The sequence below is a fragment of the Rousettus aegyptiacus genome, unplaced genomic scaffold, assembly GCF_014176215.1.
Source record: "Rousettus aegyptiacus isolate mRouAeg1 unplaced genomic scaffold, mRouAeg1.p scaffold_m13_p_6, whole genome shotgun sequence".
In the NCBI taxonomy this organism is placed as follows: Eukaryota; Metazoa; Chordata; class Mammalia; order Chiroptera; family Pteropodidae; genus Rousettus; species Rousettus aegyptiacus.
In genome coordinates, this window is record NW_023416309.1 from 69142337 (window position 1) to 69160080 (window position 17744).

General features: G+C 35.3%; 1 protein-coding gene across 5 annotated transcripts in view; it reads right to left on the minus strand.

The window, feature by feature from the left end:
* Window positions 1–17744, minus strand: part of ARHGAP44 (Rho GTPase activating protein 44) — a 181106-nt gene that overhangs the window by 42726 nt on the left and 120636 nt on the right. For all 5 annotated transcript variants that reach the window (XM_036223806.1, XM_016158063.2, XM_016158065.2 and 2 more), the window contains exon 7: window positions 9955–10072. In XM_036223806.1, coding sequence (XP_036079699.1) covers window positions 9955–10072 — 118 coding nt within the window. The remainder of the gene's footprint in view (window positions 1–9954; window positions 10073–17744) is intronic.

Genomic DNA, 17744 nt, shown 5'->3' on the forward strand with positions numbered 1-17744 from the left:
AATGTTTTGTTTTCTACAATAACCTTTTAATTATGTTTAATCACAATAAAATTTATAGAGAAAATTTAAATAATGTTAACTTATATTTTGTTTTATCAAGAGGTTAACTTTCTTCTAGATTTATTGTCTCTTAGTGTATCCATTGTCAAGTGCTTGTCAACAATAAGGGCTCATTTCCCTATGAGTTTTCATGTATTTATACATAAGATTTATAAGAATTCTTTAGATTGATGAGTAAATAGGCTTTATCAAATACTACTACTATTTACCCCATTTTTTATTTAACTTTTGAAGCTACTTACAACTTTTTTTTTTTTGGTACTGTACATTTTTAATGGCTTGTCCATGTAGTATTATCTATTAAATTTTTCTCTTTATAATTTCCTCTTTTGTTAATCTGTTCAGGGCATCTCAACCAAAAGGATAAATGCCCATATATATGTTTAGTAGAGAATACAACATTTAAATCCTTAATACATTTGGAATTTATTTTGGTATTTGTCAGATATAGAAAATTTTTTTAAAGAGCTATGCAGATATCTCGGAATTGTTCATGAATAGAATAGATTGTCCCTATGGATTGGAAATGTCACAGATGAAATTCCTCATACACTTGGATTTTCTTCTGGCGGAGATGTCTTGTTTTTTATTTACTGTTTTTATTTTTTTTTGCTGTTTTATTTATTTTTAATATAGTGCCTAAATTTTAATTACGTAATTTCAGAATATATGGAATTCAAAGAGCCAGTAATTCTCCCACATTAACTTCAGAAACCTTTTCTTACCTTTTGAAGCATTTATTACAATTATACCAACTTACCACAGTTCTAATCAAATTAATTTGGGGACATTCAAATTTTTATAACATTGACTTCTCATTTAAGAATATCTCTCAATTTTATAAAGTCTTCTCGGATTTCCTGTCATATTTTATAATTATCCTGTATTGCATGATGATATCGTTGAATTTTGAGTATTTTTGTCTTTAAAAATCCCCAGGATATTTATAAATACTGGTCTCTTAAATACTTTTTCTTGGTTGAAGGTAGAACTTTGATTTTTATTGTTAACTTCTGGTTTCCAGTCTGGCATGTAAGGAGCTTAGAAGTCACCATTTTAAGAAGTCACCACTAACAACATATAAAAAGCTTAACAGACTAAAAAATCAGCAACTCTTTTGGTCCATCAGAAAAGTGAAGTCACATGGCAAACCACTGCCCCCAAAGTGGAGAGACAGGTGACTAAAAGAATCACAACTTACCAGAGCAGAAACCTCCACAGATATCAGTGCTGGGCTAGGAAAACTTGAATTATAATTGACAAATTGGTGGAGGCTCAGTATAGACATGTCTGAAAATTAAAACTTTGAAGGGACCTAGTCATTGGAAGCTTCCACGCTTTTGTGAGTTTTACCTCCAGAAGATCTACCAAGTTCTCACAGTGAACATCAGATAAAAATGCTCTGCTGCTTTCAGCAAGGGGAAGAGAAAAGGAACCATTAAAAAAAAAAAAAAAAAACACTTGAGTATTCTATTCCTCTTAATGAGGCCTACCCTCAGGAAAATTATTTTACCAGAGCCTAACCTAATGGGGTTTTAAAAGAGCCTTATTCATCAGGGGGGAAGGAAATTCTCAATTCTAGCAAGATCTAGCCTAGCCTTCCACACATTGGAGAAAAGTTCCCAATTCTAATCCCCTCTGGCCATCCTGTCCCACCTAAAACAAATAAACAAACAAACCTGAGAAGCTGAAAAACAAGAACTGAGAAGTACTTGTGAAGTTCACAGTCCAAGGGTAAGGGCTTCCCTAAAAGACTGTAGGATACTGCCATTCTGTCCATACCTCACCACTGCATTATTAAAGGCCTATTTACTACAGTTCCTTTTACTAAGTACATTACATGCATATTTTTGTTACAATAACAAGGCATACTAAAAGGCAAAAACACAGATTGAAGAAATGAAACAAGCAAGCATCAGAACCAGTCACATATGTCAAGAATGTTGAAATTATCAGGCTAGGAATATTTTTTTAAAAACTATGATCCCTATGCTAAGGTCTTTAATGGAAAAAGTAGATGACATGCAAGAACTGATATATAATAAAAGTGGAAAGACAGAAATTCTAAGAACCAAAAAGAAATGCTGGAGATCAAAAATGCTATAACTTAAATGAAGAATGTCTCTGATGGGCTCGTCAGTAAATTGGATATGAATGAGAAAAGAATCTCTGAGATAGAGAATATGATGACAAAAATTCCACAACTGAAAAGCAAAAAGAAAAAAGACTGAAATAAAGAAATAGAATATCTAAGAGCTGTGGGAAACTTCAAAATATATAACATGCATAATAGAAATACCAAAAGGAGAGCAAAGAAAGAAACAGAAGCAATGTTTGAAGAAATAATGACTTAGAATTTCCCCAAATTGATGTCGGCACCAAACCACAGGTCCGGGAAGCTCAGGAAACATCAATGGCAAAAAAATAAAATACACCTAGGAATATCATAGTCAAACTCCAGAATATCAAATATAAAGAAAAACTCTTGAAAAAAGCCACAGGTAAAAAAACATCTTACCTACAGAGGAGCAAATATAATAATTACATCCAACATCTCAGAAACCATGCAAGCAAGAAGTGGCAGATTAAAAGTGTTAAGAGAAAAAAATTACCAACCTAGAATTCTATACCTTGCAAAATTAATCTTCAAAAGTAAAGAACTAAAGACTTTCTCAGGCAAAAAAAAAAAAAAAATGTTGTTGCGAGTAGACGTGCCTTGCAAGAAATGTTAAAAGAAGTTCTTCAGAGAGAAGGAGAATGATATAGGTCAGAAGCAAATCTACATAAAAATAGAAAGAGTAGTAGGGAAAGACTAAGTGAAGGTTAAATACTTTTCTTTCTAATTCTTAATTGATCTAACATACAAATTTGTTCGAATAGCAATAATGTATATACACACACACACACACACACACATACATATACACACACACACACATCCATGCTACCTATGCTTATGTTTAAGTAAAATGGATGGAATTAGAAATATTTTCTTACTGAAAGGTATTTGCTCTACATGTGAAGCTGTCTAGTGTTATTCAAAAGTTGACTTGGATTAGTTGTAAATGTATATTGCAAACGTGAGGGCAACCACTAAAAAAAGAAGAAAAGAAATATAATCAATACATTACAAAAGGAGAAAAAGTAGAATTGTACAAATGCTCAAAAGGCAGAAAAAATGTAGAAGACAAAAATAGCAAATAACAAAGGCAACAAATAGAAAACAGGTACAAATAATGTTGATATTAATCCACTATATCAATAATCACTTAAACATCAATGGTCTAAACATACCAATGAAAAGACAGAAATTGTCAGAGTGGATCAAAAAAATAAAGACACAGTATATGGTTTTTACAACAAATGCAGTTTAAATCTAAAGATACATGTAGATTGAAAGTAAAGGGATAGAGAAAGATATGCTATAACCAAAAGAAGGAAGATTAGCTATATTAATTTCATACACAGAGCAGAATTCAGAGCGAGGAAAGTTTCTAAAGACACAGAGGGATAACATGTAATGAAAAAGGGGTCATTCTACAAGAAGATATAACAATCCTTAATGTGTATATACCTAACAACAGAGCATCAAATAATGTGAGGCAAAAATGATACAACTACAAGAAGAAATACATGAGCCAGTTATAGTTGGAGACTTCAACATCCCACTTTCATAAATGGACAGATCCAGCATACATAAAATCAGTATGGACACAGTTGAACTTAATAGCATAAACAATCAACTAGATATAATTGATATCTATAGACAACTCTATCCAACAACAGCAGAATGCACATTCCTTTCAAGCTCACATAGAAAATCTACCAACATAGACCACAATCTGGGCTATAAAACACACCTTGACAAATTGAAAATAATCAAGATCATATAATACCTGAGCTCTGTCCACAATGGAATTAAGCTAGAAATCAATAGCATAAAGATAGCTAGAAAATCTGAAAATGCTTGAGAATTAAACAACCCACTTCTAATTGACCTAATTTAAAAAATGGGCAAAAGACCTGAACAAACATACCATCAAATAATATATACAGATCCATATAAGTATATGAAAAAATGTTCAATAGCATGCCATTAGGGAATTGCAAATTAAAATAACAATGAGATATCACTACACACCTAATAGAATAGCTAAAATTCAAAACACTGACAACACCAAATGCTGACAAAGATGTGGAGCAAAAGAACTTTCATTTGTTACTGGTGGACTACAAAATGGGAGACCTACTTTGGGAGATAGTTTGGGAGTTTCCTACAAAACTAAATACACTTTTACCCCAAGATCCAGAAATTATGCTTCTTGGCATTTACCCAAATGAACTGAAAATGTACAAACACCTGCACACAGATGATTATAGCAGCATTATTCCTAATTGCCAAAACTTGGAAGCAACCAAGATATCCTCTGGTAGTTAAATGGATAAATAAAACTGTAGTACATCCAGACAATGGAATATTTCAGCACTAAAAAGAAATGAGCTGTGAAGTCATGAAAAGACATGGAGGAACATTAAATGCATATTGATAAGTGAAAGAAGCCAACATAAAAAGGCTATATAACATACAATTCCAACTATATGATATTCTGAAAAATGCAAAACACTGGAGAGAATAAAAATATCAGTGATTGCCAGGGGTCAGGGAGAGGGAGGGATGATCAATTACAGAGGATTTTTAAGGAAGTAGAACTATGCTATATAATTTTACAATGGTGAAAACATGTCATACCTTTACCAAAACACCAAGAGTGACCACTGAGGTAAACTACAGACTTCGGGTGATTATGATGCATCAACGTAGGTTCATTGACTGTAACAAATGCATCACTAGGATGTTGATAGTAGGACAGCCTGTACATGGGTAGGGCCAAGGGACATATGGGAACTCAAGATTTTCTCTACTTCATTGGTTCAGTTTTCTTCAGTGTCAATTCTGTCTTCTACTAAAAGCAACTTCATACCTGTATTTTTTTTTTTCATTTTTAAAAAAGTCCAAACCTCTTTCAGTTTCCTTTCCATTTTATTTGGCAACCTTAGCTCACCCTTATGTATTGCTACCTAAGGTCCCTAGTCCCTTTAATTTTATTTTGGGCACCAAGATATGTTGTCTGAAATTTATTGTTACTATCAATGAATCTTTTTCAAAATGGTTCTAATTTTTGAGTACTTCATTATTTATTATTGTTTTCTAACATAGGAAGATAATTGATCCAAAACTATTCTTTTTAATCTCAAAATGGCAAGCGTCTCTTTCTTGTCCCTTACTTTCCACTCTGACAGAATCTTTTCAGAACCTCCATTTTGTTTGCTATAAGTTTAGTAACTTGGCGGCCTATGAGGGCTAGCTAAATAGGGAGAGCTACTGCCATTGAGGATGCCTGCAGTCAAAAATATTTCACTTCTCCATGATTATTATTTCTGCGAGTTTGGTGAAGTGATCAGGCCAGAGAGAATCCTTCTGTTGATAACATGTTCTGTTCTCCATTTTGGTTAAATGACACGGTCATGCACAGCCTCCTAAGTGACACCACTGCCCAGTACATCATAGATTTCAGTAATGTCAAGAATATTCATACTAGTTGAAGCTCTCCCACCAGATGGCTTTTATTTGGGTGTGGCCATGTTTGCCCTTAGATCTTATGGGGATTCTTCTGGGGACAGAAGAAATCCAAGTAATTTAAGTGTTCTTCAACTATCCCACAACCTTCCAAATTAGAAGGTAGTAATGGGTTCTGCCAGGATCTCATTTACCAATTTATGATAACACTAATTTTCTAATAAAAGGAGCTATAGGTCAAAGCTCAATGTTGTCCTTTGGTCTGACAATAGATGTTCATTTAAGTCTGACTGTGAGGAGGACAAAATGGGCTGGACATCTGTCCTCCAGTTGCCATCTTTCTTGGGTCCAAGCTTGATTTTCAAAGGGCAAAGATTATATACTGGCAAAGAATAAGACTGAAATAAGAAGAGACACTAGTTTAAAAAGAGAGAGGCTGAGGATTAGAGGGACAGAAAACGATGTGGGTAGAATAAGGGTAAGAATAAAAGTGATGAGGTGTAGGATGATATATTTCAAGGGGAGAGAAAAGCAGGAAAGGTGGATGTGGAAAGTATTACTGTCTAATGAAAAATCTAGTGCTGCAGCCTATACCATACTTTGAATGAGAAATAATAAAACCGATACTACAGTTATCAAGTGGATTAGTTTTCTAATCATTGTCTTTTCCATTGTTATTTCATTGTTCATGGGTCCTTCTTGTCTTTCCTTTTATTGAAAAATCACCAACTATTTACATACCCTTTGATGTATTGGTTTAGGGGTCATCACAAAGGCCTCAGGAAGAAGAGAGCAGGTATGAGCTGTGAAGAGTGGGGCTTGTCTTTTGAAACATGGAAGCAAAGCAGGCATTAGATAGGAATGCAGGTAAGGAATGCTGCACCTGCTCATCTTATCTTGGTTTTCCTGGTTGGCTAAAGCTCTCGGGGTCCCACAGTTCTAGGGAGCCCTGCTTGGTCCTCTCTGAGCCTAAACAAAGAGAAATCAGATGGCCACTTTTGGCCCACATGCTTTCATTTTACTGATTTATCACAATGTAAGAGATCCCAAAGATTTGTCTTGCCTGCTAAGGAAAGACAAAACCATGAAGATATAAGGGTAAATGATACATTTAGGGAAACCCAAACAGGGGAGGGAGGAAGGCCACAGTAGATATTTAGAACAGCTGCCAACCACTGAAGTAGAAAAAAGAATCAGAAGAGAATTTTTATAAAAACATTAGTGTGTGCTCTCAAGGGGATCGAGTCAGCACACAAATAAAGCTACCTAGAGCATAATATGTAGTTTTATTAACTCAGTATTTTTGTTGTAATAAAACAGATGTCATTGACTAGCTAAAATAATAATGAAAGAGAGTGGGGGTTATCTTACTGAATATTAAAATTGGTACCAAGTCATTAGACTAGAAATTATATGTTATTATCTCAGGAATAGCCAAAGAGGTTAATGGACCCCAGATATAAATTTGAGGGATCAGATGATAGGATTTCACTTCAGGGGAAGGTGGCTTATTTAATAAATGGTGCTGGCATAATTGGCTATTTATCTGGGAAAAAACAACAACAATAACAACAACAAATCTATTTCAAACCATGTACAAAATCAAGTTTCAGATATATTAAAATGAACAAAATAGGTGTATAAAATTCATTAAAAACATTAAAGGAAAATGAAAGGAAAACAGTTTTTAACCTTGCAGTGAAAGATGCTTGGTGGGACCTTCAGAATCTTTCCTATGCAAATGAAATACATGTACATGATTAAGTTTTTAATAGCAGATATTAAGACAAAGTCAAAATGACAAATTGGAAGACTGGAAAAAGTATCTGTAGCACAAAAGACAGAAGAAAGTTTAATATCGCTAATATACAGGGAACTTATAGAAATTGAAACTTAAAGGAATAGAAATATTGGTCCAATTACCAATATAAATGTGCAGTTTCCCAAAATGGAAATGCCTATAACTATATGAAGAATCTCCAATAACTACATTAAGATATACTCATCCCTACTAATATTCAGAAAATTAAAGTTATAATAGCATAGAGACAGCTGTTTACCCTCACCAGATTGGCAAAAACTGAAAAGAGAAACAACATGTATTACAGGGAAAGATGAGGGGAAATGTGCAGTTCTGTACATTGCTGGTGGGAATGTGAATTAAAACTTCCTTTTTAAAAAAGTAAACTGTCAATACCTATTAAAATTTTAAATGTATACACACATAATCTTTGATCTAAAAATAGCATTTTTGGAAATCTATTCTAAAGGGAAAAAAATTACCAGCATATAAGAATATACAGAGAAGGATGCTAATTGCAAAAATTTTAAAGGCAAAACAAAACAAAACAAAAAACACACTAGTTTGAATATTCATCACTAGGAAAATAGCTAAATAAATAATAGTGTATACATACACACGCACACACATATATACGTATATATATATGTACACATATATTCCTACTATTGACTATTATGCACCTTATTAAAAAGACTAAGTTAGATTTATAGCTACTAACCTAGAGAGATGTCTAGGATGTATTATTAATTGAGAAAGCAAATGGTAGATTAATATATACAACATAATTATTTTAACATATAAACATATACACACATACATAAAACAAGTAACAGGGAAAATGCTGTATATGTGTGTTGGTATAATTATGAAGAAAAGGGTGGAAAACTATATAATAGGTTCTAACACTGGCTTCCTTATCCTTATAACTTTTGTGGCCACTTGGCATGTGACAGAGTAAATAGTTTACAACAAATATCTTGATAAATATTGGTGAAAAGGGCAAACTGGGCACCTTCTTTGCAAGAGGGATTAGTTGCTGGGCAGGAAGGGGGAGAATTATTGGTGTTTCCTTGCTATATTTTCATATTTTTCACTAGTTATGGTGAACATATATTACTCTTATAATCTTTGAGGAGGAATTTAACATACTTTTTGGTAAAAACAGCAAATGTAAGAAGCTACACAAGGATGGATGAAGCTGTTAAAATTTTATTCTGATGTATCTGGATATTCACATTCAGATCTCCTCTTAATACCACCCTCCCATGTCTACTGAAGAAGTAATTTTGAAAGAAATGAGATTCTTAACTGAGGAACATAAATCTGTGGTGAATGGTTAGAGAATACACAGAGTAAAAGTGAAATCTGCATGAGAGGAAAGTTATACTTACGAATAGCACTAGCTAGGTATTTGCTATTTACACAGGAGTTCAAATGACAAGTCAGCTTTACTCACAATGCATCTTGATCTGAAATATTGGTTTAACTTTACTTGGTACCACAGTACTGTAGGCTGAGATAATGAATTCTTTAAATCTTTTTCAATGTTTCTAATTCCAGAGAAAAATTATATCTGACTCTGAATGTCATCTGAATGCAAAGTCAAAGTCACCTACAAAGAGTGATTATAAAAAGATAAGCCAATGGACAACCTAACAAGACTAGATAGAGCCACAAAGATAAGCCAATGGACAACCTAACAACCTAACTAGATAGAGCCACAAAGAACAGAGATGTTGGCATGCAAACTGGCTACTCTCTTTTAAAACTGCACATGATTAATATAACAGATACCCAGCAGTTCCAGAAACATGAGTACATATACATAGAGTAGTATGAATGGTGTACTGCTAATTAAGCCCTATAAAATGTTTATGGGGAAAAGAGATGGGACACATTTGACTATGTGTAATGAAGGGCCTCTACCATTCCTGAGTGCAGAGGCTCATTTCTTAGAAAGAGACACTCCTCTCAACTAGTGGCAAGTTTTCTCTCTGTGACTATCTCCTTGGCTAGCATTTCAACTTGGTAGATAAGTGTTTCCCAGGAAGCAAGGGATTGCTAAAAAAACAAAAAACAAAAAAACAAACAAAAAAAACCCTCAGGAAATATTAAAAGGCACATAAAATAATTCAATATCAACACTGAGTCAAGGGCTCATATACTATATCTAAATTCTCAATGATTCTGTACAGCCTAGAAACTATTAGTTGGGACTAAGATGACTTACAAAAGCTTCAAGCAGAAACCAAGGTCATTTCCTCTTTGCCTACCATGCAGCAACGCCAGTGATCACCCACCATTGCCCACCTTGACTTTGTCACCATCAAAGCCCTAGCTCTCAGAACTCATCCCAGGTTCTTTGGAGATACTAGCAGTCAAGCTTAGGGCCAGTTAGTTTAAGTAGAGGCTGGCTATTCAGGTTTTACTAGAATTCCAGTGAACAAAAAGGGCCTCCTGTAGGGCTCATTTGTCTGTCCTGGTAGAGAAGAGCAAAGAGGTGGGGGGATACCCTGCAAATCTCCACTCTGTTGGCAGCCTCCTCCATCTCTTCCCTGAGGGCATCAGCTTTGGCACCCGCAGGCTGTAAGCTGCTGGACAAACCTGAAGACTTGGAAGTCTGCTGCCACCTGATGGAAAATAGGAGAAAAAGAGGAGAGGTGTGAGACAGGTAGAGTCCTGGGGATATTGTGGGAAGGCTGAGAAAACAGCTGGTTACAAATATTACCCAGGGAACAACACCCCCTCATGTGAAAGGAGATGTAATGAAAAGGTACCAAGTACTAGAGTAGGAAAATGGAAGTGGAGTTTCCACTTGGCAGTTGATGGAAGCTGAGAATCAACTACCCCTTCACACAGTGGCAAGTCTTCCCCAGTTTGCCACCATTTTCCCTACCGTCTTTTGAACATTAAGCCCAAGTAACATGACCATTGCTTTCTCTGAAGCACAGTTTCTGTCATTTCTTTAAGCTCCCTGCCTATACTGTGGGCATTTGAATTTGGAAGCATTCACCTACTTGGCTAAAAAGCCAATCATGTACGCTAAGTGAGTCTGTAAACTAACAGCTTATAGGGATTAGCAAGTAAGAAAAAAATAAGTCAAATGCGTCATTATCTTAAAAACTACTCTACTAGATACTGATTTCCAACTTGTAATAGGGACATGAGATATAAAACTATTTCTCAGCTTTAAGGAAAACAATAATGTAAGAAGGATGACAAAGGGCAGCTGATGCGTGCCTGCAGTCTTGGGAAGTCAGGAGGGACACTGAGGAGAAGGGGAAGGGGGCAGGGGGTGAGTTGGGATGCTGCACTGTCAAGAGGGCAGTTGATCTTCATGGGGCTGATGGGCCCAGGCAGGAGGGTAGGTCATAGGTTGCCAGATATTTCCATTGACAAAAGAAGCTGGAAATTGTCATATGAACTTTTCCTGATGCAATGTCAACTGATTCAATAGTTTCTTTTAAATACTATGCTGGCTAATAGTATGCAGACCAAACTAGACAGCTCATCAGGCTCCATCCAATGTAAAGAAAAAAGTGCAACATTACATAACTTCACTTTGAGAGTCAAGAGTCTAATCATTAGGTGTCTTCTCTACACATTTCTTTTCTCATTTGTTATATGCAGGACAAACAAAAGAGTGCAAGATTATGATATAAGATAGGGAAACTAAAGTTATCTTTACTATTAGCAAAAAGTAGCAAAATAAAGGACTGTCATTTAAAAAATGCACTTATGAGAAATACTTAAAAAGGCTTTGAGATATCGAGCTGGCTTGAAATTCTAGAGACTGACACACATGTCCTGGGAAAGATTCTGTATGCAAGATCAACATTCAGAGCAAATTAAAAAAGAAATAATCTGCTTAAATATGTTTAAAATCTAAGCTAATAGATAAAGGGTAGTAAAAATTCTTGGTCAATTCTTTCTTATAATGGTTTGCACAGAAATGAAATATTTAATTGATACCTCCAAGGTTTAACTATTTTAAATAAAGTATTGAAGTGCTGCTGTTTTCTTCTCAAATAAAATATGAGATGCTGTGTTTGTAATTCAGATCTCAGATAATGACTATACCTCTATGACAGACTGTAGGTGAGTCAAGCTATATCCGCCATCTAACTCATGCTACCTGAAGAAAAAAATAAACTAACCATATATAAGAATAAAAAATAAAGTGACTGTAAACACTATACTGATTTTATGGTTTTATAGATCTGGATTAGATTAAAAACCAAATTATACTTAATGTAAGTATATTAAAATAAAAACATTTTCTGGAGTTATCTTTTTTCCTTATTTCCCCCCATTTCCCTCAAAATTCTGTCCTGTAGTCAATATCCTGGTAGTTTAAAATCATATACCTTTCCACTCCCTATTCAAGGAATTTTATTTGTAATATACAAGTGATCTATTTTGATACTATAAAATAGTGATAAGATACCCCAAAATGGTCCCTTTGTTAGAACAAAATCTCAAGGGAAGCTTAAAAATTGTACCGGCAGTAATCTGCTATGAAAAGTGACATTAATCATTTTCAGGGTCTGGTGGTCTTCTCTGTCAGTTGTTCTACAAATGAACTCGAGAATTATGCTGCTCTGTTAAGAAGAAATTGATTTTGGACCAAGAGAAGAAACAGGGATTCTTGTCCTAGAAGAGTTTGAGCTTTAAAATTTGAAAAGCAAAAAGTTCATTTTTTCCCCTAAAGTAGCTGATATTATCACCATAATACATGACCTGGGGGAGAAGACAACAGAATACAAACTTTAACAAATGCTAGAGGAGAGAAAATGGCTAGAAATAAGAATATGAAATTTCAAGGATCAAGAGAAGGGGGAAGAAGACAAATGTAAAAGTTCAGGGAAACAGGAAGTCTAGAAGAATTTTTGGACGGCAAATGGGAAAGTTTCTTTACTGGGACATTTATTATCTTATCTGTCCAGTCTTCTCCTTTCCTCTGTCACCAGCATCCTCCATGTTTTGAGGTCCTGTCCCACTACTTCTCTAATGCATGGGCCAAAAGGAGCTGCCCGTTTTGTGTGTCTCTCACAGTAAGAAGTCCAGGTAGGGATCCCTAATGCAAGCCATCCTTCACCACCACAGCCAAGTGACAGGTCAAGGAAGTGGCACATAAGCAACCTCCAGACAAATAGAGCCCCTCCTTTGCACATTTAGAATTAAAACAAAAGAAAAATGTCTCATGCTGGGGAGACTCGAGCCCAAGGGACATCCAGTGACTATGGAGACAATGGTCTAAGGAAAAGATGCCTATATGTGGAGAGCAGCAGAGGTGAGAGATGTGCAACTGCTCCTGGTGGCAATAAGACTCTGCTGCCAGTCCCAGAGGTACTGAAAATGGACATAGCTCCAGAATTCCACTTCTAGTTATCCACTTCTTTAATTCTGTAAGCTGCCAGGTATTCTTCCCCAAACTCCTGTTTTACTTATATTAGTTCACTTATATCCAAAGAAGGCAGATGGGTTGCTCTGGCTGCTGTAACAAAATACCACAGACTGGGGGATTTAAACAACAGACATTTATTTTCTCGCAGGGTTTGGGTTCTGAAGGCTCTCTTCCTGGCTTGCAGATGGCTTTCTCATTCTGTCTTCACAGAGCCTTTTCTCTGAGTGCACACAGAGAGAGCTCTTGCTCTCTCTCCAATTTCTTACAAGGCCATCAACCCTAGTGGATTAGCACCATATCCTGATTTAAGCTTAACTGGGGGGTTAGGGTTCCATATATGAATTTGAAGGGGACACAATCCAGTCCATAGCAATACCACCTATTGCTATTCAGCGCAAACGTTAAGTGTCCTGGACCCAAAGAGTTGACCGTGAGATACATTCCCCCCAAAACTGAGGCAGGCTTTGGAAAGAAATGGGGCTCCTTCTTTAACTATTGCCAAACCAAACTTATAGCAGAAAAGAGGTTTGTGTATCATTCACATTCATTTTAAATTCAACTGAGCATAAAGCTTCCTTGAGGTTATCTCTATCCTTCTTATTTATAATCTTTTATTCATCTTCTAAGCTTCAGTATTCTTTGACTAGCATATCAATAATTTATTCCTTTTTATTTCTGAATAGTATTCCATTGTATACCACATTTTAAAAATCTACTTGAGAGACATTTGAGCTGTTTTCTGTTTTGATCAATTCTGATTAAAGCTGCTATGAATATTCATGTATAAACTTTTATGTTCGCTTTAATTCTCTTGGATAAACAGGAATTCAAGGACTGGATCTTATGATAGGTATTTGTTTAACATTTAAAAAATTGCCACGCTCTTTATCCATGTGGCTGTACCACCTTACAGCATTGCAGAAGAGTTTCATCTGCTTCACATCCTTGCCAACAGTTGATATGGTCAGCATTTTTAATTTTTTGTCATTTTAATGCGTGTGCAATGGTATTTCATTATTATTTTAATTAGCATAATGACTAATGCTCAATACCAACTAATGATGTTGACTATTTTTCATGTGCTTATTGGCCATTCATATCTTCTTTAGTGAAGTGTTGCCTCAAATTTTTCCCCATTTAAAAACTATACTGTTTGTATTTTTATTATTGAGTTGCAAGAGTTTTTTATAAATTCTGGATATGTCCTTTGACAGATATGTGTATCGCAAATATTTTCTCCCATTCTATGGCATAACTTCTCATTTTTTAAACAGTATTTTTCAAAGAGCGACATTTAAGAATTTTTATTGGGCCCAATTTATTAACTTTTTATCATTCATGTTTTTTGTATACTAGGAAATCTTTGCCCACCCTCAATGTTGCAAAGTTTTTCCAGCATTGTACGGTTTAAGATTTTATACCACCTGTTCATAATCTTAGCTTCTTCTTTTGATTTCTGAGTCCTTGGGTCTTTCCCGGAAGGGTCAGTAGTATCTTTTACTTTTTTAACTTTAAAAAACATTGCAATTATAGTTGTCATTCAATACTGTATTAGTTTCAGGTATAAAGCATTTCAGTTAGACATTTATATAACTTACAAAGTGATCCCCCTGGTAAGTCTTGCACCCAACTAACATCATGTATAGTTATAATATTATTGACTACATTCTCTAAGCTGTACTTTACATTTCCATTAATACTTTGTAACTGCCAATATGTACTTCTTAATCCCTTCACCTCTTTCACCCAGTCCCCCAATTCCTCTCATATCTGGCAATCATCAGCTTGCTCTCTGGATCTATACATTTGCTTTTGTCTTACTTATTTATTTTGTTTTTTAATATTCCACATATAAGTGAAATTATATGGTATTTGTCTTTGTCTGACCTATTTCACTTAGCACAATGCCTTCTAGGCCCACATGTTGTCCCAAAAAGTAATGGCTGAGTAATATGCCATTGTTTATATGTACCACTTCTTTATCCATTTGTCTTTTCATTGGAGCATTTAATCCATTTACATTTAAAGTAATTGTTGAAAGGTATGAAGTTATTGCTATTTTATAAATTGTTTTCTAATTGTTTTTGTAGTTCTCTGTTCCTTTTTTATTCTTGCTTGCTGTTGACTTACTGCAGTGTTGTGTTTGGATTCCTTTCTCTTTATTTCTTGTATATTTTTGGTTTGTGGTTACCATCAGCTTCCTATATACCAAGCTATGTTTACAGCAGTCTATTTTAAGTTGATGGTCACTTAAGTTCAAACATTCTATGATCCCTACCATTTTTACTCACTCCTTCCATATTTATGTTTTTCTCATTATATTTTACTTCTTATGTGTGTGTGTGTGTGTGCGTGTGTGTGTATCCCTCAATTTACCATTGTAATTATACATGGTCATCCTACTTTTGCCTTTTAACCTTTAGTGTTGGTTGATCTACTGCTTTTATTCTGTGTTTGCCTCAGTGAGAATTGTTTTTCTTTACTATATTTTTCATATTTTAAATTTTTTTCTTCTTCTTATTAAAGAAGTTCCTTTAACATTTCTTATAATTACTAATTTGGTGGTGATGAACTCCTGCTTTTTCTTGTCTGAGATCCTAGACTTCAGTATTATCTGAGGATATTAAATGGCTTTTGAAGCAGAGAAGCCAGATTTACTTGAATAATGACAAATGTACACATTAGATTTAGACCTAATTAAACATTGGATAAATCTGTTGGATTTGGCAGGATCCATCAGAGTTGTGGTAGAATTCGAAGATCCAGTCACAGAACTATTGATCAAGATGTACTGAAAATATATTAAAGAGCCTGACTTTCTTTAAAGGCAGAGTGTGTCTCCACCTGGAATACACTGTTCAGTCTGGATAGTATAATTCATGAAGGACAGAACAGGACTAAAGAAAGCTTTGTCAATAATTAGGAGGATGCCACAAAGAATAGAATCTAACATGGACGGACTGGCTAAATAGCTAAGTAGTGTGGGGTGGAAGTGGAGGGCAGTGAAAACTAATTATTCCAGAAGAGTAACTGGTGATCCCTCTTATTCAATAGTGTTGCATTGATCTTACTTCCATTGTTGGATCACAAAATGCAGTCCTGATGTTGAATAAGAGTGAAGGGTTAGGGGAAAAAGCAGGAAGTTGGGTAGGTTGGCTTTTCATTGTGGCTTGCAGCAAAGTCCTACAAGATGCATTAACCCAGGCTAGAAATGGCTCGTCTGAGATTAAAGGTAGGAGAGAGGACACCTTTGCTAAGACATCCTCTCTCATTCTGAAGCCTATAACTAAACTGATGGAGAATCATAACTGAGGCCTGGGGTTGGACCTTCCACCATGGTTACTAAAGCAGAGACCTGAAGAGGCAGTAACTAAGTTTTTCAAGGGCCATACAGCCAATATTCTCCCTCTAAAGCAATCCTCAACCCTCACACTCACAATTACATAGAATAGACTGTGAAAAACAACCAATATGATAAAGAAGATGGATCAGGTTTATATGAAAATCATTTAAAAAAAATTTTTTTTTGATCTAAACAAAAAGGTTGTGGGTCCGAATTGAAGTTTATAAGCATAGAAATTTGAGAGGGGAGGTAGAGATTTCCTTACCAAATCTTAATATGCTCGAGACTATAAGCTGAAAATATGAAAAAGTTGTTAAATCATGGATGAGGGTCTCTAATGACATTTCTCTAAGGCGCTAAAATCTACACACCACTTAGTGTCACCATTAAAAACAACGCAAGACCAGACTGACCATGGCTGTTACCTAGGAGTAACTCTTTCTCATAAGAAGACCAAACAAAAACACATAACTGGCGATGGCAATGATAAGCTTTGACGCTAGAATCCAGCCCGCTAACCAGAAGCTCTGTGCTGGAAATTTGGGTTTTCCTTACAGAAGAAGCAAATCAGCCAGGGCTTCACAGAAGGAAATCATTCTGGAAATCCAGGAGCAGGGTGTCCGCTATCATCCTAATAGTGAGACAGTCAGCATTGCTTCAATCACCTTACGTGCCTCCCAAAATATGGGACTTGATCACTGCTATTGGAGGCAATTTTATGTGGCACACAGACATAGTGGTAAGTAACACCAAATCAATACTGCCCTCTGTTCTTTCAGGTGCAAGGACAGACCCGGATGTGGGTAAGAATAACTATAGCAACTTTCCAATTCCTGCTCCTCTTCTTTTTTAATCAAAAAAGACAAGAATCACAGTCTTCCATAAGCAACAGAATCTAAAATAACATTGGCTTTGCTTTCATCCTGTTCATTTTTATGTTTACCTGGTTATTTGTAGCAAAGGGCACTACTTTCAATTATGATGTTATAACTTTTTTTAAAAAAATAGGTTCATTCTGAAAAAGTAAATCAATTTTTAAAAGATGTGTAAGCACAAATGGCAAAAATCAGTCAGGTAGAATGAAGTTCAGGAAACACTAAGTTAACTTTTTTTTTGAAACCTTTGTTTTTCTGCTGATTGAAGTTTTATTTCTGGTCTTGGAGGGACTGCCCAATATTTTTATTGGTCCAAATGCAGAATTCTAATGTCCCAATAAGTTACAGTAGCAGCTTCCTTTTATAAAGCACTTGGGATATATTGTGAGAAGCATGATCTCAAATGACACTCAAAACAACCTCTCCAGGTTGGCCCACAAATGTTGTTACTACCCGTATACAGACAGGTGAGCAACCTATTCTGGGAGTTCAAGTGACTTGACCAAGGACACAGGTTTAGAAAATAGATGACTTAGATCTTAGTTTTTTATCTCTGACTCCTAGTTCAGGAGCCTATCCTACATCTCTCAGTCGAAGTATATTCTGTTTTCGTTTTTGTTTCTTTTTCTCAGAAAACATTATTAAAATTGACCTACAATGAACCTAAAATAGAACTA